Here is a 20,103-nt window from a genome sequence, read left to right as displayed (position 1 = left end):
ATAACATGAAAACTACAGACCTCACAGTTCAAATCTGATTGGTCAGACTATGTCACACCAGAGATGGGAATGTTCTCCCGGCTTCTATGTTCATGGGAAAACATTGACCTACGACCTTTACCTCCGGTACCCCAGATTCACGTCTCGCTCTCCACTGAGTCTCTGACACTGTGTACATTTATCTTTCAGCTGACGGTGCGTCCCAGTCAGGGTGGAGAAGCCCCCAGAGATGTGACCTCTGACTCAGGAAGTATTTACGTTTCAGGTCTGACTCCAGGGGTGGAGTACACCTACAGCGTCCAGCCAGTTATTAACGGACGTGAGCAGGGAACCGCGATCACTCGGCGCGTTGTAACACGTAAGAACAACAATTGAATATTAACTTTGTATTTTCCTTTCCAAGCTGTTTGCTTTGTCGCCCCAGTGTCTCTTAATGTATCTCTTCTTGGTCTCCAGCTCTGTCTCCTCCTACTGATCTGAACCTGAAGTCTAACCCAGGCACCGGAGAGCTCACAGTCCAATGGACCGAGGCCAGTACACCAGGTACACATACACCTACATACCGAGGTCCTTACAGTTTGACTTTTACATTTTTTTCAATTATTTTTCTTATCCTTTTTTAATATATATATTTTTAAATGATTTTAGGAGACAGTGGTATGTCTCCTGACATTTTAGACGGGTCATCAACAATTGACAAAGGAGTACACAATTCAAAATATACTACCAACACATCGAATGACAGAGAAATAAAAGAAAACTCAAAATCCTTGTACAAACAGAAAAGAAGTATACATTTAAATCTTTCCCTAGAAAGCAACAAAAAGCAACCGTCAAAAACATGACTACAAATAATAAATATAAAATTGCAGTAATAATCTTGTTTTAATCATTTATGATGAAACTGCTTTGAGTTATCTCCTGTATTTACTTCAGTTTCTAACCCTATGTTTAAAAGTTCTTTCTCCTTTTTTCTCTCAAAGACATCACGGGCTACAGAGTGATGTGCACTCCCACCAATGGGCAGCAGGGAGACAGCATGGAGGAGTTTGTGGAGGCAGGTCAGAACTCCTGCACCCTGGAGAATCTCAGTCCAGGACTGGAATACAACATCAGCGTTGTCACTGTGAAGGGCGATATGGAGAGCATTCCCATTTCAACTACCATTACACCAGGTGAGTGCGAGGTCACGCAGGAGTTTTTAATAGGTGTTTGAGGTAATGAGGTAAGGATATTGATCATGAGAATCTGACCAAATAAGCACAAACTGTCCACATTCAAGTTAAAAAGCATTTGGTGAGAGTTGAAAGCATTTAACACATTCTATCTTTGCTCTAACTTAACACAAAAAGCAAAAATGCACCAGGAGTGTTTTGAAACTCTAACGCTATATTTCCTGTATATATATTAGGTCTTCTCAATGGAAACGCTTCATTGAATTTTAACTGAACCCTTACAAAATAATTATATATACCAGGAAAGGCAGCTTAACATCATATCTTCCATTGGTCTGATATGTCGAATATTACACCCTAATGGAAGCACATCATTTTTAAATGCTTGCGTTAACCACTGCTTCTTTCTTTTTGTCCGTTGCCTTCCTCATCCTGGCCCTCATGTCCAACCCCCTCCTCCTTTCCCTCGTGTTTGTTTGGTGTTCCTGTTGTCTTCTCGCTTTCTTTCCCTTCCACCTACCCAGAAGTCCCACAGCTGACAGACCTCACATTTAAGGATGTGAGCGACACCACCATTAGCCTCCTCTGGTCGCCGCTCAACACCACAGCCATCACCGGTTACAGGATCGTGGTGGTAGCGGCCGGCGAGAGCGTGCCCATCTTCGAAGACATTGTTCTGCCAACGACTGGTCAATATACTGTCTACGGACTGGAGCCTGGCATCGACTATGACATCAGCGTGATCACGGTGACGGAGAACGGCGAGAGCGAACCCATCGTCATCACTCAGCACACCGGCAAGTCCCACCCAACCAAAAAAGAATCCTCCTGCCACAACTATAACAGTAACAATACCAAACTAGAACAAACATCAGTTGCTTAGGGAGTCACAAATCACAATATGTGTGCCGAGTTATATAACACAATAAGGTTCTTATTAAGCCCAATACATGGTTCTTCAAAGCAAAACCCTTAAGTTGCTGAAGTAATTGCACAGCATGCTTTTCACTCAGTTAATAATCCTCTTTGTGCACGAGGACCATCTGGTTACAGTTATGGGGTTTGTATCAAACTGAGTCTCATTTTGCCCCCCGATGCAAACACTGCTTATTTTCTCACTTTAAAGATGTCGTAAAACTTCAGTCAAGGATTTACACTGACACATAGAAGAAGAATGATGGTGTGAATACCTTCCACTTTTAGTCAGTTTATTTATATCTTGTTTTTCTTTCATCAGATCTATTTTCTCTTCAAATGAAGGGGAAAAAAAGCTTATATTGTACCGTTTGAATACATTGTGAATCAAGCTGTTTTTTTGTTGTTGTCAATAGCTGTACCAGCACCCACTAGCTTGGGCTTTGGCCAGGTTGGGCCAGACAGCATTGAAGTCAACTGGGTCGCTCCCTATTTTCCCAACTCTGCTGAAATCAACAACTTCCTCATCAGGTACGAGAAGAAACATTACATGTTATATTTGAATATTTCTGATTCACATATTTTCTGAGGACACACTGACTCACACACAAATAACTTATTTGTTGTTCTCCTTATTATTCAGGTATCATCCCATTGACGATGAAGATGACATCACAGAGACCAGCGCAGAAGGCAACAGGAACAGTGTGGTGCTAAGGAGTAAGTTAGAAGAAAAAATGAACAATACACAACAACGCACAACAAGTACATTTTGTATTTATGTATTTTTCAATGTTCACAGACTTGCTGCCAAACACAGAGTATCTGGTGAGCGTGGTGTGTGTGTACGAGGAGAGAGAGAGCTCGCCCCTCGTCGGAACCAAGAAAACAGGTGAGTCTTACATGGATATTTGAAAAAACAGGAGTAAACCCGTCCAGTGTTGGGTAAATAAGAAAGCAATTAGGTTATTTTTTTCTTCAGGGCACTGATGCTATAACTTTATTAAGGTGATAATTTAAAGAGGACATATTATGCACATTTTCAGGTTCATATTTTGTACTGTGAGACCAGGGCCCAGTCTGCTCTGATTGGTTAGCTGGCCACTTAGCAATGTCCCACCCCTTAACAAATCACGTTCAATGTGTTGGAGCGCTAGTAATAGAGGCGGGAGTGTTAGATTGGTATCACTATGTTACGTAAGTTAACACAGGAATCCAATGGAGGCGTTTCAGGCAGGGGGGGGATTTGTTTGCAAGACCTCTGGAGGGAACCTGGGATTTTAGCCTTTGCAGGCCATTTACATGCACAAAAACCTATATAACACACTACAGGAAAAGGAAACCCCTAAAAAGAATAATAAATACCCTTTAGAAAGTATTTACCTTTATATAATAAATATGTTTCTGTACCTCCCAACCTCTCAGTTCTGGATTCACCGGTCGGCCTGCGCTTCTCTGAGGTCTTCACCAACTCCTTCACCATCAACTGGCTCGCTCCCCAGAGCAAAATCACTGGGTACCGTATCCGCCACCTGATGGTCAGCGGAGGGAGGACCAAGGACGAGAGGCTGCCCCCGTCCAGGAACCACTTCACCCTGACGGGACTCACCGCTGACACGGGGTACTTGGTCAACATCTACGCTGTGAGTGGGTCCCAAGAGAGCCTGCCGCTCACTGGGACACAGAAGACAAGTAGGAATAAATCCTGATTCAACACTTTATTTCACCCAGTTACTTACTCCATGTGGGTTATTTGATTATTTTGTCTGTGTTTTCTCTCTCTCTCTAGTCTCTGATGCTCCCACAGACCTGGAAGTGCTCGACTCCTCCCCCACCAGCATCACTGTCCGGTGGGACGCCCCCCCTGTCACCGTGCGCTACTACAGGATCACTCATGGAGAGTCTGGTCAGTGAGAAATAATGACATAAATTACTTTAAATTGTATTTATATAGCCACATATTTCAAATTGAACAAAGTGTCTCTTTAAAGTGTGTACAGCTAGAAAAAACATGAATGACAGATTAAAAAAACATGATAAATTACAACATTTATTATAAGATACATTTTGTATATTTTCTGCCAGGAAAATGTAAATAATATATATTGTTTGGTTTATTATTATTATTATTCTATTATTTTATATTGATTTATTTGTATTGTGTTTTTGAAAATTCGCCACTGAGAATTTTAATATATATCTTTATATATCTTTAAATATATATATTTTTTAATTTATCACATTGTCCTTGTTTATCCAGGAGGTCACAGTAATCCTAAGGAGTTCACAGTCCCTGGCTCCCAGTCCACCGCCACCATCAACAACCTGAAGCCCGGTACTGACTACACCATCACCGTCTACGCTGTGACCGGGAGAGGAGACAGCCCCGCGTCCAGCACTCCAATCTACGTCATGCACAAGACAGGTACACACACCTTTACAGACAAAAAGCACACTCATTTGTAGTGATTATCAAGCCATCTCATGTTATAGCTTTCTCCTCTTCTCTTCCCTAATCCTCCTCTCCTAGGTGTCGACTCTCCCTCTGAAATGGAGGTGATGAACGTGAAGGACAACAGTATCACAGTGAGGTGGAGCCCTGCCCAGGGCCCCATCAAGGGATACAGGGTGACTGGGGTCCCCAAGAATGGACAGGGACCGTCTTTTGCTGAGGTGGTGGCTCCAGGTATGTAGTGTTTGTCAGTATTTTAAAGGTCACCTATTATGCAAAATCCACTTTTTCATGTCTTTTAAAAATAAACATGTGTCCCCTCTGTGTAAAGAGATTCTGAAAGTTTCAGTAAAAAAGATTCTCTCTCTTTTTGCCCTGATCCATTTATATAGAAACCTGTCTGAAAATGAGCTGATCAGATTTTTGCCACTTTGTGATGTTATAATGTTTTTTTGGGTTGTGTAACCATTAGCCAATGACAAACCAAGGTAACCCCCCCCACCCACCTTATCACCTGAATCTCCTCCTAGAGCACCAATGTGTGTTCTTTAACCAAATATCTCTCAGAGGGGAGTGGCTCCTTATTTTCATCTAAAGTAAAAGACAGAGAATCAGCACTTTTGAAACAGGGCAGGGATTATGAGATGCTACAATGATCTGTTTGGTATTTGGAGCCAAACACTTCAGAGACATGTTTTGTATATATCTGAGACCTATAATATATTGATGAAAAACAGTATAATAGGGGACCTTTAAAGCTTGATTATACAATAGTAAACTTGTTCTAATGTCCTAATTTTAACTCTGTAATATATTTTTCTTCACTTAATGTGTATCCTTTTCCTTCAATTTTCCAGACCAGACAGAGATGACTTTCTCAGGACTGATGCCCACAGTAGAGTACGTTTTGAGTGTGTACGCTTTTGGACAAGATGGAGAGAGCTCTCCAATGGTGGTGAATGCTTTAACAAGTAAGAATCTACACCTTCTAGAGATATTTCAGAAATATATTGATTCCCAAACCATCAGAAATTCAGCAACCTCCTGACTTCTCCTCCTACCTCCTAACGCCTTCCTAGATATAGACCACCCTAAGGACCTTACCTTCTCCGACATCGACTCCACCTCGCTGCGGATCACCTGGGACAGCCCTGAGGGAATCGTCACATCATACCGGGTCTTCTATTCCAGTTCAGAGGAGGGAGAGAGAGAGCTGCGCCCTGCCCCCCGGGCAGATGCCGAGTCTGCAATCATCTACGGTCTGTCGCCAGGCACTGAATACACCGTGAAGGTCGTCGCTGTGCACGATGACACAAACAGCACACCATTGGTCGGCATACAAGCTACAGGTACGGCTGGAAATCTGAAACTGATAAGAAAAAGTCAAAGACCAGAAAGCTCAGAAAGTAAAATGTGCATGCATTGTATAATATATATGAAGAGGAATTTGAACGACTGACCTGGCTCTTAAGTGTTATTTGGAGGTGTAGCCATTTAAGAAAAGTGACATTTAGACGACAGACGGGCCCTTGTAGAAAAGTACAATTTGAACAACAGTCACTGATAGAAAGGGCCTTAAAGAAAAGATATTGCTTTCATTCTTTACTTGAGAGCACAATGATTGCTCATACTGTCATTACCATCTCCCTCTAACCCTTTTTTCTTTATTTTCTCTCCTCCCCGCAGCCATCTCACCCCCCACCAACCTCCAGTTCTCTTCCATTAGCCCCACCTCTTTCACTATGACCTGGTCCCTGCCTCGTCAGGAAAACAGACTCACTGGCCTGACAGGCCTCACGGGCTACCGGGTGGTGGTGAACCCAAAGAGCAAGAGCGGCCCCACCAAGGAGCTGAACCTGGCCCCGGACGCCACTCAGGCACACATCTCTGGACTCATGGTGAGTGTGGCTCTGTGAGACTGAGGAAAGAAGTTGTTATAAGGTTATTTTCCTACCTTCTAGATACCCATTTGTTCCTATTTATGTTATTAGATCATAAATATGGTCATGTAGTGTTTACTGATTTACAAAAGGCAATACATAAGCAGACCCATGCACAAACCTATTATGTCAGGTTTGCAGCTGCAGCCAGGATACCTAAACTCAGATTCTGCAACACTGTGAGAGACTGATCTTTTTTTCTCTTTTACGCCACCCCTCTTAGGTTGCAACTGCCTATGAAGTCCATGTTTACGCCTTGAAAAACTCTCTGACCAGCCGGCCAGTCCAGGGAGAGGTCACTACTCGAGAGAGTGAGTTTGTAACTCATAAAATGCGAATGTATAAAAGTATTTGAAAACTGAGAGATTTAATTTGTGTTACAGTACCGTTGTTCTGGATTGTTCTTGTGAATCTATACTGTCTTATTCCTGGTTTTGTTCTTCCTCACCCTGACCTTTTCTCTATTTTCTCTTCAAGATATCAGCCCCCCTCGTCGTGTGCGCATCTCCGACGTCAACGACTCTTCCATCACGCTGACCTGGCGCGCCAAGACAGAAACCATCTCTGGCTTCCTGGTTGAGACCACTCCCACCTCCCCCGCTTCAGGCTACACACCCATTACAAGGACCATTGGCCCCGAGTCACGCTCATATGTTATCACAGGTAAACAGAAATTATGTTTACTTAGAGAAAGGTCAACCCACACATGTAATGTTTAATTGGATATAATGTAACTCAATAAAATCAGATTGTTAGTCTGAGTACTCAAGCACACAATCCCTCACTGACCCATCACCTTTCTTCTTTTCAGGTCTGGAACCAGGCACCAAATACAAGATTAACATCTATACACTGAAAGGGAGCGGACGCAGCACTCCTCTCACACTCACTGCCACCACAGGTAACCATTCACCTCATTTTGTCAAGAGTAGTACATTACTTTGAGTGTGAAATGCTGCATCTTTGTTATGATGACAGGAAATATATATTGATGTGTGTATATATATTGTAATCTTGATAACAACAGAAAAATCATTAATGAGGAATGAATACCAATATTTATTGAATTGAACCTAATTCAAAATGTTGTTCATTGCAGCTTGCTTCCAGTTCTGCTTCCATTTTTAGAACAAATATCACAAACCGGCATCAATATATTTTCAGTTTCAATTTTTTGAATATAGTTTTTTAACCCCCCCTTAATTGCCAGTTTGTTAGCCCTTCTGTCTCAGTATTATGAAGTTCTTAAGATTGCCAAAATAACATGTAGTTCTGTTTCTTTTTTTGTAGTTTTCTGTTCTGTTTTTCTGATTATTAACTAACTTGTCTGTCTCTTCCAGCCAAACCAGTGGTCATCCCGCCCACCAGCATCCGCTTCACCTCCCTGAACCCCACCAGCATCTCCTTCAGCTGGCAGCCATCACGCAGTCCAGGGGTAACCGGATATTACGTGACTTATGAGGAGGCCGGGGGTCTGCCTCGAGAGGTTACCCCCAGACCTCACGCAGGCCAGAGCTACGCCATCATCAATGGTGAGGTGTTGTACGAAGACAAAAAGAACACGAGTGCAAATACGGTCATAAAAGAAATTCATAACTCGTGTGTATTTTGGTCACAGGTCTGAAACCAGGAACAGAGTATGTCATTAAGATTGTGGCTCTGCAGAATGCTCTGAGAAGCACATCTCTTGTGGGAAAAGCCAGAACACGTAAGTACCCATCATCCACCTGCAGACCTACTTTTTCATTAAAGTAAAGATTTATCCTGCATTTAAGACATAATGCCAATAACAAACGGCAGTTTGACAGTCACCTTGGAAAAAGGAAAACTACTAAACTAAATTCGGCTTTGTTTATGATATTCTGAAATAATTTAACTGGTTCTGTGGAATAATAAACTAGCTGCTATTAAATATTCCCTGCAAAAGTGTTAATAAAACTATTATGGGCTGTTTTTATGCTACCCACTTTTAGGGAATGTCCCAAAAATGCACTAATTAGATGAAGTAATCTCGTATCGTTGCTTGAGGAGAGAATATGGTCAGATTATTCTTATTTGTTATGATCGTTGTAATGAAATAATGACTTCTCTTAAAGACGCTTTAATTTGTATTCCCCCATTAAACTTGTTTTTGAATAAATCCACAATTTAAGCAATAACTACATCACTTATTGTTTCTCTTGGCAAAAACATTGTAAAACTAACAAGAAAAAAGTTATAATTTTGACATATTAACATTTGCCATAATGTTTGAGAGCCACGCTATGCTGCCCCCTGCTGACTGCTGATGTAGACTTGCAGCATATAGCGCTTGACATTGATTGTGACTTAATTTTTACACTTAGCATCAAAACCCTTCTTGTTTGTTTTTGTCCTATTATAAGTTTTGAATTATATTATTTTTTTATCAAAGGTGTGCAGGTGAATTAGTTTCCTGTCTGTTTCAGGAAAAGAGTGGAAACACAGCCATCTTCTTTTACATGCTAAAAGTTAAGCAAGTGGTTCTGTGCATTGCCTTTGCCCTGCTTGCTTCCAACAGCTAGCTTACATATGTCTCTTGTCCAATCAGAGCCAGCTCCAGATCACCATCTACTGGTCATCCCTGAGCTGCCCCTGCTGCCTCTCCCTCACAGACCCACCGCTGACATCCTGGATGTTCCAGACTCCTTCAACGACAAGATGTACGAACCTGCATAATCAAACTAAAATGTGGAACAAAACACAAGTATTATTTCCCCATTTGAATCTCCTGTTCTTATTCTTTCCTCTTTCTGTGTCCAGCTTTGACACCAACCAGGTTCACTTCACTGGTACTAGTGGCCTGAACCAACCAGGCCAGCAGGGCCAGCACATCTACACTGAGTACCAGAGCCTGGGCCCTAACAACGGTCTCCATGGCCCCTTCAGCGGCCCCAGAGAAGGCCAGAGACCCACTCTCAGAGAGCCTCTGATCTACATTCCTGTAGCAGGCCCCGATGGAAACAGAGTTCCCTTGGTCAAGGTGTGTAAGACTTGAATCTTCTGTAGCAAACTGATGGTCATCATTATAATGTTTAAATACTTTTGTGAAAATGTTTCAATAATCCACTATCGTTTAGATTTCTATTCTTGAGTTTGATTCAGTCTCAGATGATCTTAAATCACTGTTCTGTAGTACATAATTTTAGTAGTTTTAGTATGTGACGATTACTTTTGTAGCCTCTTTTTTGTTATATTTTGAGCTCACATTAAGTTTGTACTGTCCATTATATCCTGTAGGTGAGTGATGGTCCCCTGCCAGGTCTTGCGTTTGGTTTCCCTGACAATGAAACAGAGATACCCCAAGAAGCACAGACTATCACAACTATCTCCTGGTCTGGCATTCCTCACACTTCAGAGTACGAGGTGTCTTGTAATCCTATCACACACACGGAGGAAGGAGCATTCCAGGTAAACACACATATAGTCACACACACACACTTACTGCAGGAAAAGTAAGGAGTACTTATTAACTTTCTCTGTCCCCCTATAGATGCGTCTTCCTGGCACCTCAAACAGCGCCACTCTGATTGGATTGACATCTGGAGCATCCTATAATGTCCTTGTAGAGGCCATGAGGGGCGGGGCTAAGGAGAAGGTTTTGGAGGAAGTCGTTACGGTTGGCAATGCTGGTACAGTAGTCCACACTAAAAATAAAGATTCTCTTGCACCACACTCAAGCACATTGTGTATAATCCTTCTTGTGTATTGTCTTAGAGGTCATACAAATATCTACACAAATATATCACACAAATACTCAAAAAGACCAGTTATTCTAGTATATCAAAATATGATAACACCAATAACAGCATTAAAACAAAAAATGCAAGGGAATTAAATACAATCTAAATAAGGTCCAAGGTCCTTTCTTCACCTCTTATTTGCTGCCCGTTGTTGTCCATTATTATTATTATTATTATTATTATTATTATTATTATTATTATTATTATGTGCCTGTGTGTATTATCTATCATATACCACATCATTTGGCTTTCTTCTAACCACATTTGTTTCTTCCAACTCTTAGTTCCAGGTGACATCCCCGTCGCCACCAACCGGGACGTGTGTTACGACATATTCACACAGACCTACCACGAGGTGGACTCAGAGTGGGAGCGTATGTCTGAGACGGGCTTCAAGCTGTGGTGCCGCTGCATTGGGCTGGGCAGCGGCCACTTTAGATGTGATTCATCCAGTGAGTGGCTTATTAACCAAATAATCCCAGCATGCTTTGAAAACACTAGGGAATTACAAACCAAATAATTCTAGGTGATTTTCTCAAGAGGAATTTATAAGAGGAACAAAAGATTTGTTGGAGATATGGAACACCAATCAATACAATTTATGTTTTATAAATTCCTTAGCTATGATTTAAAAGCAATAGAATGTTACAGTTCTATGTGCATCAACATGCATTAATAAAATGATGGCATGGGCAGCCTTAACAATGGTAACTAGCAAACTATCATTTCGTATAGCGTTGCATCATTTCAGAAATGTTTTCATACATAACTTCATAAAGATGATCATGTCTTTACATTGTATGAGTCTGTCTATGGTCTGCCCATGTTAGACTCTCTGCTCTGCCTCTGTAGACTGTGAAAACATCACAGAGAGCAGAAAGCTAAGCTAACTGGCCAGCGTCGGTCTCAGGTTTTTTGTATGGTCCATACAACTAACATGACAATACCAGAAACTGAGATCACCATTAATTCACCGAAGGTTCAAAGTCATTTCACTGTCTGTATGCGTGAGTCCCCGGTGACCCAATGGGTCTAAGCCTCTGTGAATTTGTAATAATATCATCACCTGTTGTTTGAAATACACATGAACTGCGTTGATTGTTTTCCATGCTTGTTTCTCAGTGAATTTAATTGTGTGAATTGTTTTTTGTAAATGCTGCGAATCTATATCTGCAGTATGAATCTATATCTGCAGTATGAATCTATATCTGCAATATGAATCTATATCTGCAGTATGAATCTATATCTGCAGTATGAAATACATTTTTTGTTAAGCGGCTCTCGACACTAACTAATGAACTTCTCTCACATATCCACTTCATGCTCCTTCCTCCATGCTCTCATTCTGCTCCGGCATCTGGATCTATCTCTGTTCTCCTTCCCTTGCTTCTCGCTCCCTTTATCTTTTCTATCGTTCTTTGTCACTACTTCTTTCTTTCAGAGTGGTGTCACGACAACAATAACAACTACCGCATCGGCGAGAAGTGGGACCGCCAGGCTGAGAATGGTCACATGATGAGCTGCACCTGTCTGGGCAATGGCAAAGGAGAATTCAAATGTGAACCCCGTAAGTAAAGATGGCCTCAAGTAGACCTTGGACTGTATAAAAGAAGTGGACGTAGCCTTCAAGTCTGAAAAGTGAAACCAATGCAGAAGTGCCTTTAACCTGCAGTACTTCTAATGGCCAGCAGATAGCAACTCCACTGCAAATATAAGATTGAATAGAAGTCTATGAGAAAGTTGACCCCACTTTTCACTTGATTTATTACTAAGTAAAGATTTCCCTAAAGAGTTTATGGCCTCACTCACTGGTTTTAACTGTTCTACAATACAGCACTATGATTATTTTGCAAATCATGGTCCAATTTAAAGTAAAATAGCTGATGAATCAGGGTATGCTGATGCTCTACAGTGAGGTTAACTTGAGATGTTATGTTGCCACGTTGTCATTTAGGATAGAGCTTTAGCAATGCGTATCCCTCTCTAGCTCCGTCCTCTATGGTCGCTTGTGATTAAAATGGTGACATCAAAGATTCCAAAGTGAGGCTTCAAGACAATATCTCCACCTACCAATACGTGACGTCACAGTGACTACCTCCACTTCCTATTTATAGTCTATGACTAAAAGTCATTGAGACGTCAGTAGGCTCCTGGTATTGTGGTAAAATGTAGTATATTTTTTCTTCAATCTTTGGATTCTGACACTCATTCCTCATGGATATTCAATTGCCATTTATTTCTGATATGAAATATATTGGAGGCGTGTGGTGCAGTGGGTTGAGCGTTTTGTTCGGATCAGGGGGTCACAGGTTCAAACCCTACTGCAGTCAGCATGTCGTTGTGTCCCTGGGCAAGACTCTTCACCCCAAATTGCTCTTGTGGGGGATTGCCCACAGTATTGAGTATGTAAGTCGCTTTGGATAAAAGCGTCTAACAAGTAACATGTAATGTAATATTGGAAATTATTCACACTTTTTTAACTTTTACAATCTTTTACATTCCAGATGAGTCGACATGTTATGACGATGGGAAAATGTACCATGTAGGAAACCAGTGGCAGAAGGAATACCTGAACGCCATCTGTACCTGCACCTGCTACGGAGGACAACAGGTGTGTAACATTGCATCTGTGTGCTTTACGGAAAACACAATGCCCTAAATGATGTGTTAGTGCATTTGAATAAACCTCTCCCTCCATCTCTTCAGGGCTGGCGCTGTGAGAACTGCAGAAGGCCGGGAACACACACTGATGTGGACGCTGGCCTCCTTCAACCTGTTAATACGGATGTTTTCGACCGCTACAGAGAAAACGCTCTACGCAAACTGGTGAGTGTCTCCCTATAAGTTTTGATACTGATTTTCTGCTCTGAATAAAACAAATCAATACAATACTATTAATAATTTGCTAATGATATTAAGAAATACTGCTTCCTCTTCACACTTGAGTTGAATAAGACTTTGTTTCATCAACTTCCAGTGATCAATTAAATTCAAGAAAAACTGGTAGAAGAACATAAGTTAAATAAAGTTGTCGCACAGTACTCTTTTTCAATTAATTTCCAATAATTACCCACAATTCTGTATAGTATTAAATGCAGCATAGTTTTGGTAATCACTTATTTGTTGCTATAAATCCAGTCAAAGCTAATAAATTACAACATTTCTTCTGTTTTTGTCCTGCCCTTCTCTGCTCTCCAGAACATCCATTGTCCGATTGAATGTTTGAGGCCAGAGCTGTACGCTGACGCCAACCCCCCCTCAGATTAGAGAAGAGGCGAGCATGAAAAAAGGAGGATGAGGAAGTGAGACCCCTTACAGCGTCACTACCATTTCAAGAAGGAAGCCTCCACCTGTTTTCATTTGAAGAAGACATTTCCATCTGATCTGTACCTTAAAGGTTTCCCCCGCACCAAATTTGAGTGCCTTTTTAAAAGACTTTACTACACCACCCTCTGTGCCTTTTCAAAGATCCGTCCAACTTTTCATGTTGGTTTTTAACTTCTTCAGCAGAATCAAGAATTTCGTTATCTAATCAAATTTCTTCCTCACTTTGCTAGAGCACAACACCTGCTGCTTTATCACCCCTAACCTGCCTACCCCATCCCAATTAAATGTTGCTTTTGGAAAAATGTCAGTATTTCAAAACATTCCATGACCATTAGTTTCCCTTTTGATTAAGAGAAAACACAATGTGCCTGGTTTTATGGAATTAGGATCTCTGGTAATAACTGTAGCCACATCTGTTGCTTTTATGATGCATTTGAGACTCACTATGACTATTGTATGTTCAGGAAATGTTAAGATATTAGGTAAACACATTTCCAAATCAGCAGTGTGGGTTTATTGCAAAGGATTTCCAAAGCCATACATTGATTCCCATTGAGTTATTTTTACAAAACAAGAAATTCATAACAACAAGCCTGAGATAAGCACTGTTACTTTTGAGTTAGTATTAGAAACAAATCGTTGCATTGCCATTATTACAGCACAGAGAAGTCACACCATTTAGATGTGATTCTGTGATTCATGATGTGGGTATTTTGAAAGTACATAAGGTGTAGCACCCATAAAATCAATGAAGCAAAAGCTGACTGACCAAAAGTGAAACTGTAATTTCAAAAACAATATTGTAAAATTCACCATTATTTCCAAGTGAAATGCATTTTAATTACATAAATGTTTGTATTTCTTGTTTATTTTTAATTCATTCTTTTATTTATCCCTTTTATTCAGGCATTTTGTTCAATGCTTTTTTAGGGTGTACACTTTATTTTTGTTTAACTTGTTTTTATATTGTTGGTGCCAAAATCTGAACTACTGTGGACTGAATCTTTTTAATAAACTGAAAAAAACCCAAGCCAAATCTTGTCTGTGTTTTTTGTTCAGGGAATATGTGTAGTTTTCAGGTAATGTATGGTAAACTAATATTAAGGCTTTTGGACCAGGGCTTGATTTAGGACGTAATAAAATGATTATTTCGTTTATATTATGTATAAATAAAATATTTCAGTCCGTTTCCGAGTAAAACAATAAACATAAGACGTTGTTGTTATTATACATCTATGCGTTGAAGGGGTGCGCTTTTATTCGGAAAAGAAAGAACCCCACGGTGGCGAAGTCACGCCCATCTACTTCCGGTCCATGGGACCTTATTTCGGAAAATGAGCAGGGTTGCGTTCCGATAATCCAAAAATCAGCTCCTAAATTCTAACCCTATCTCCTATTCCTTGACCTCTGAGTGAAACGTCACGGGGTTAAGGGATAGTGGATAGGAGAATTCAAAAGGACTTAGGAGAAGAGACTGCGGTACTTGAGACTAGAGCTAAGATCAGCGCCATATAGATATCATCTATCTATATGGCGCTGGCTAAAATAAGATAACTTTAACAAGATGCCTGTGTGCTTAGTACCAGGTTGTTATCATACGATTCATACCAGCAATGGGTCTTGTTCGTTCTTCTTCAACTTTGTGAACGCGCACCTAACTAGATAGGACACGGCTGGCTTGAGCGAACGAGTTGATAGGATAGTTTAGCGAGAGCGGCTTTGTTTTCGATTAAGTCAACCGGATAACTCAAACACATATCCAGGATAGGTTGAACTAGATTCGTAGTATACCCCCCTGGTTAGCCGCACAGCATAAGTTACCATGGAGATCTAGCCTGCTAAAAATAGAACCAGCTTCGTAGGACCGGAAACCCCGAGTTTTCCCTGAAGTTAGCCGGCTAAGCGAAAATCCTGCTTCGTAGTATACCCCCCAGGAGTGGCTGGATCAAGTTAGCTACCTAGCTAGTAGCTAACATGTTAGTTAGCATTACAGCCTTGTCATTTTTATTAGCCTTAATATGAAGTAACATTAAGTAATCCAAAATGTTAAACAGTAAGAGTAGTAGTCATATTTCGTGAACCCTTTGAAGAGTACTGTCACCGGTGTGATCATTCTATAATACACAATTTAAGCCCGGGGGAGAAATGCTAACGCTAGCATCGGCGATCGCCGATCTTTTGTACTTCATGCTATCTGCACAAATGGTTGACATTAAACATTAAAAAGACCAGGCAGTTCAGAGAGAATCAAAGGAAGGCAGGCAGGCAGCATGACATTCTTCTGGACGTGTTTCATTCATGCACATCCGGTTTCACTATGAGTGGTCGCATTTTCGAGAGCTCCCGCTTTGGCGGTTATTCCTCACGATTTTTTACATATTTCATCCTCCTGACAATATGGATTATGGACTCCTACCTCAATTTATCAATGAGACAACATCACTTAGAGAAGGAGAGTAATGAAAGCGGGGATAAAATGAACCACAATGACTTTTACCTTCTCAACGGCTGGGAAAGGAAACACCTCGCTTTTGGAAGTGCAAGCATTCATGCATTATTAACTGCAAACCCGACGCGAAAGTACTTACCCCCGTCAGGCAAACTAGACCGAAGAAGTATGATCGTCTTGGTCTTATTGTTAGCGGGAGACATCCATCTGAATCCGGGCCCGGTGCAGACAAGAAGCCAGTCCTGCAGGCTCGAGCAGCTAGCATCTCAATTAGCATCAGAACTAGCATCTCTTCCGCTGCAACAACAACTACGCGACGACAACAGAGACCGTGGAGACAGCGGAGACCAAGGAATAAACGGAGACTTCGAGATTCCCCCGGGGACGCCTCGGCAGACAGACACGCATGAGGCAGTGACGAGAGGAAGAGAACCGAGATCCGAGGGAACAAATATCCGCCATGTTGTTAGCCACCCTGCTAGCATATCAACGGCTAAAGCTACAACGGAGCCTCCCTCCCCCCACCACCACCACCACCACCACCACCACCACGACAAGCCGGTTGCTGTAACGGACAAAGACAAATATCTGCAAGCTGACGACATTGTGCATTTAAGCAACAAAAATGGACCACATATTTTTCATCTGAACACTAACAGCCTGAGACACAAACTGGCTGAACTCAGGCAGCTATTCATGAACGGTAAGGCAAGCATATTATGCTTTTCTAAGACCAAATTGGACAATTCCATTACAGATTCAGAGATTGAAATTGAAGATTATCTTGTAGTGAGAAGGGACAGGAATGTGAATGGAGGTGGTGTCTGCATGTACATACATAAAGACACCAATTTCAAAAACCGTACTGACCTGCATCATGAAAATATTGAATCTGTGGGTTGAAATTATTTTTGACAATGCTAAATCTGTAATAGTCGGGACAATCTATAGACCACCGGAACAGAGTGACTTTTATCATACATTAGATGGGTGTTTGGCTGATGTGGGGGATGTAGAGACAATTATTATTGGAGACTGGAACACGGATATGCAACGTAAAGACACGTCCGTCTTCAAGTCCTTCAGTAGGATTTGTGATCTGCACGGCTTCAGCCAGCTAATCACCCAACCCACCCGGGTATGTGAAACAACACAAACTACCATTGATCTCATTCTGACCTCTGACAAGTCCAGGATCTCCAGTAAAGGGGTTATAGCATGCGGGTTAAGTGATCATTATATGATATTCTGTACCCGCAAAAGCTAAAACAAAGGGCCGGCTGTCACAAAACAGTCATATCTAGAGACCTCAAAAACTACTCTAGCGAGGCCTTTAACCTAGAACTGGAGAGCCTGGACTGGTCAGATGAGCTCAGTGGTACACAAGTTGAAGAAACATGGCTTGGTTTCAAAAACAAATTATCTGCAATACTCAATGATTTGGCCCCCCTAAGAACAACCAGGGTAAAAAAATCGCGCTGCCATGAAAACCAGAGACAAAAAATGCTCTGAGTTTCATAAAAGTCAGTCAATGCTTTCCAAAAGCACGAGCAGTGAACTCCAGGCCCACGTGACTGAACTCAAAATTGAAAGAAACAGACTAAGAAATGACGTAAGCTCCATGATCAAAACTGCCAAAAAGAATTTCATCAATGTCAAAACTGAGGAAAACAAAAATAAACCCCGTGAACTTTGGAAATTACTCAATAACCAGCTTGGCTGCAGTAAAAAACTCAAAACGAGATTTTCTAACTTAAACATAAAAACAGATAACAGGCTCATCACAGACAAACTGGATGTGGCCAAGTACTTGAACATTTTTAACACAAACATAGCCACAACTCTTGTAAATAAATTACCCTCCCACTCAGGGCTTTTTGGAGTAGATCACATCATGACCTACTACAAAAACCTAGGGGTACGCAAAGATGATTTCAGTCTAGCAAGGGTAACAACAGCAGAGGTACTCATTAAACTGAGCGCCCTCCAACCTAACAAGGCCACTGGCCACGACAATATCCCCTCCAAATTCCTCAGAGACACAGCAACCGCCATCTCACCAGTCAAAGCTCACATAATTAACCTCTCCATAAAACAGGGAAAAGTACCCAAAGACTTCAAAATTGCAAGAGTAACCCCCCTGCACAAAAAGGGCAGCAAATTGGACCCAGGCAACTACCGCCCTATTTCTATACTTACCTCCATCTCGAAAGTCATGGAAAAAATAGTATATGAACAAGTCGAAAAGTACCTAGCGGAAAAGAAACTAATCTATGAATTTCAATCTGGCTTTAGAACATCCCACTCCACTGACACATGCCTTCTTTATTTGAGCGACCACATCAAACAAGAGGTGGACGAGGGCAAGTACTGCGGCATGGTGATGCTGGACCTACAAAAGGCTTTCGACACTGTCAATCACCCCATTCTGATTGACAAGCTAAAAGCAATTGGTTTTGATAAACTATCGGTGAGCTGGATGCAATCCTACCTGGAGGGGAGAGAACAGATGGTGGAGGTAAACGGTACTCTGTCCCCCCCCCCCTCCCAGTGAGCTGTGGTGTTCCACTAGGAAGCATATTAGGTCCGTTACTGTTCCTAATTTATGTAAATGACATGTCATCAGCATGTGACTGCAACTTGTTCCTGTTCGCGGACGACTCAGCCCTGCTTGTCTCTGACAGGAACGGGTTGCAGGTTGAAAAAACCCTCAGCTCCGAGCTCGGCAGAATCTGCACCTGGCTCGCCGATAATAAATTATCATTACACCTGGGTAAAACAGAGTCCATTCTCTTCGGTTCGAAACATAATCTCAGCAAATCCGACGACTTCTCAGTTGCAGTGGGTGACATTATTGTCACAAGTAAGAAGGAAATTACATACCTAGGATCTATTCTTGAGGCAAACCTCTCCTGTGACAAAATGGCATCCAATGTAATAAAAAAAGTCAATCAAAGAACTAGATTCCTATACCGGATCTCCTCTCTGGTAAACAAAAACACCCTGAAAACTCTGGCAGGAGCACTCATTCAAGGGTACTATGACTATGCTTGCACGTCATGGTACCATAGCACCTCCAAGGCGCTAAAAATAAAACTTCAAACATCGCAAAATAAACTGGTCAGACTACTGCTTGACCTTTCATCTAGAACCCACCTCACCTCTGCCCACTTTGACAACCTAGGATGGCTTAGAGTAGACGACAGAGTACAGCTACTTGCAATGGGCCTGGTCTACAAGATCCACTACACCTCTATGGTACCCATGTACATGTCAAAATTCTTCCCAAAGGTCAAGGAATACCATGATCATAACACCAGAGGGAGCTCCACAAATCATGTGAAACCCAGATTTGGCACAAAAAAGGGGGAATACACGTTTCGCAATTATGCCACATCAAGGTGGAACGCTCTTCCCACAACTGTAAAGGAAAGTAAAACTATACTTACCTTCAAAACCTCTCTTAAAGAGCACCTTCGGGGGAGAGCATTGCAAAACTGGCCCCGGTAATGGTACAAATCTCAACCTGTCGTTCAATGGACAGCTTCCCCCCCCCCATCTATGTATATACTCGCATTTTAGACTGTTACTAACTGTATATCTGTAGACTTGGTATGTCTTAAATGTCCGGTTAGGATGTATTGGAACGAAATCTAAAATGAAAATTGTAAACAAGCAATCTGTATGTAAAAAAACCACCTGTATGTAAATTGTAAATAAGCCATCTGTATGTCAAATATGTCTTATATGTCTTAAATGACATGATGAATTGGAAATGGGGGACCCTGATGTAAACAAGACGAAAGTCTTTCTCTGGTCTGCATCCCCTTAACAATTGTATGTTTTGAGCTGTACTGTACTGTACCCAATATACAAGCTGTTAATACACTTTTCAATCAATTAATCAATTGTGGTGATAGTGAGGGTAGTCAATCGTTTTGTTGACAAGACGGTAGTGACGGCCATCTTGGTGACGTGTGTTGTTGTGGGAAGCCAGAGATGTAGTTCATTGAGCGTTTCACACAAACAAATGTGTTACTTCACAGTTTTACGACACATTATTATTTTTTTGACTTGCAAAATT

At 41.5% G+C, this 20,103-nt stretch overlaps 1 protein-coding gene across 19 annotated transcripts in view; it reads left to right on the top strand.

Moving 5' to 3' along the window:
• The window catches only part of fn1a (fibronectin 1a), a 55,856-nt gene extending 41,250 nt beyond the window's left edge, over window positions 1-14,606 (top strand). For 17 of the 19 annotated variants that reach the window (XR_004570140.1, XR_004570139.1, XR_004570137.1 and 14 more), the window contains one exon: window positions 190-358. Coding sequence is in view for 2 of the 19 variants with exons in the window: in XM_034227234.1 (XP_034083125.1) it covers window positions 190-358; window positions 457-543; window positions 984-1,175; window positions 1,700-1,972; window positions 2,507-2,621; window positions 2,734-2,810; window positions 2,893-2,982; window positions 3,516-3,782; window positions 3,880-3,996; window positions 4,351-4,515; window positions 4,621-4,776; window positions 5,400-5,513; window positions 5,622-5,891; window positions 6,229-6,440; window positions 6,706-6,793; window positions 6,960-7,145; window positions 7,294-7,383; window positions 7,823-8,014; window positions 8,101-8,190; window positions 9,052-9,163; window positions 9,264-9,483; window positions 9,741-9,911; window positions 9,994-10,132; window positions 10,528-10,695; window positions 11,685-11,810; window positions 12,748-12,854; window positions 12,950-13,069; window positions 13,442-13,510 (4,182 nt within the window). In the remaining 17 variants the exon portion in view is untranslated. Of the gene's footprint in view, window positions 1-189; window positions 359-456; window positions 544-983; window positions 1,176-1,699; window positions 1,973-2,506; window positions 2,622-2,733; window positions 2,811-2,892; window positions 2,983-3,515; window positions 3,783-3,879; window positions 3,997-4,350; window positions 4,516-4,620; window positions 4,777-5,399; window positions 5,514-5,621; window positions 5,892-6,228; window positions 6,441-6,705; window positions 6,794-6,959; window positions 7,146-7,293; window positions 7,384-7,822; window positions 8,015-8,100; window positions 8,191-9,051; window positions 9,164-9,263; window positions 9,484-9,740; window positions 9,912-9,993; window positions 10,133-10,527; window positions 10,696-11,684; window positions 11,811-12,747; window positions 12,855-12,949; window positions 13,070-13,441 lie in introns of those variants that run through there. The other 2 variants (XM_034227234.1, XM_034227235.1) reach the window with 1 other exon arrangement.
• The last annotated feature ends 5,497 nt before the right edge of the window (window positions 14,607-20,103 follow it).

Source organism: Gymnodraco acuticeps, unplaced genomic scaffold (assembly GCF_902827175.1).
Source record: "Gymnodraco acuticeps unplaced genomic scaffold, fGymAcu1.1, whole genome shotgun sequence".
In the NCBI taxonomy this organism is placed as follows: Eukaryota; Metazoa; Chordata; class Actinopteri; order Perciformes; family Bathydraconidae; genus Gymnodraco; species Gymnodraco acuticeps.
This window is presented reverse-complemented; position numbering and strand designations above follow the sequence as displayed.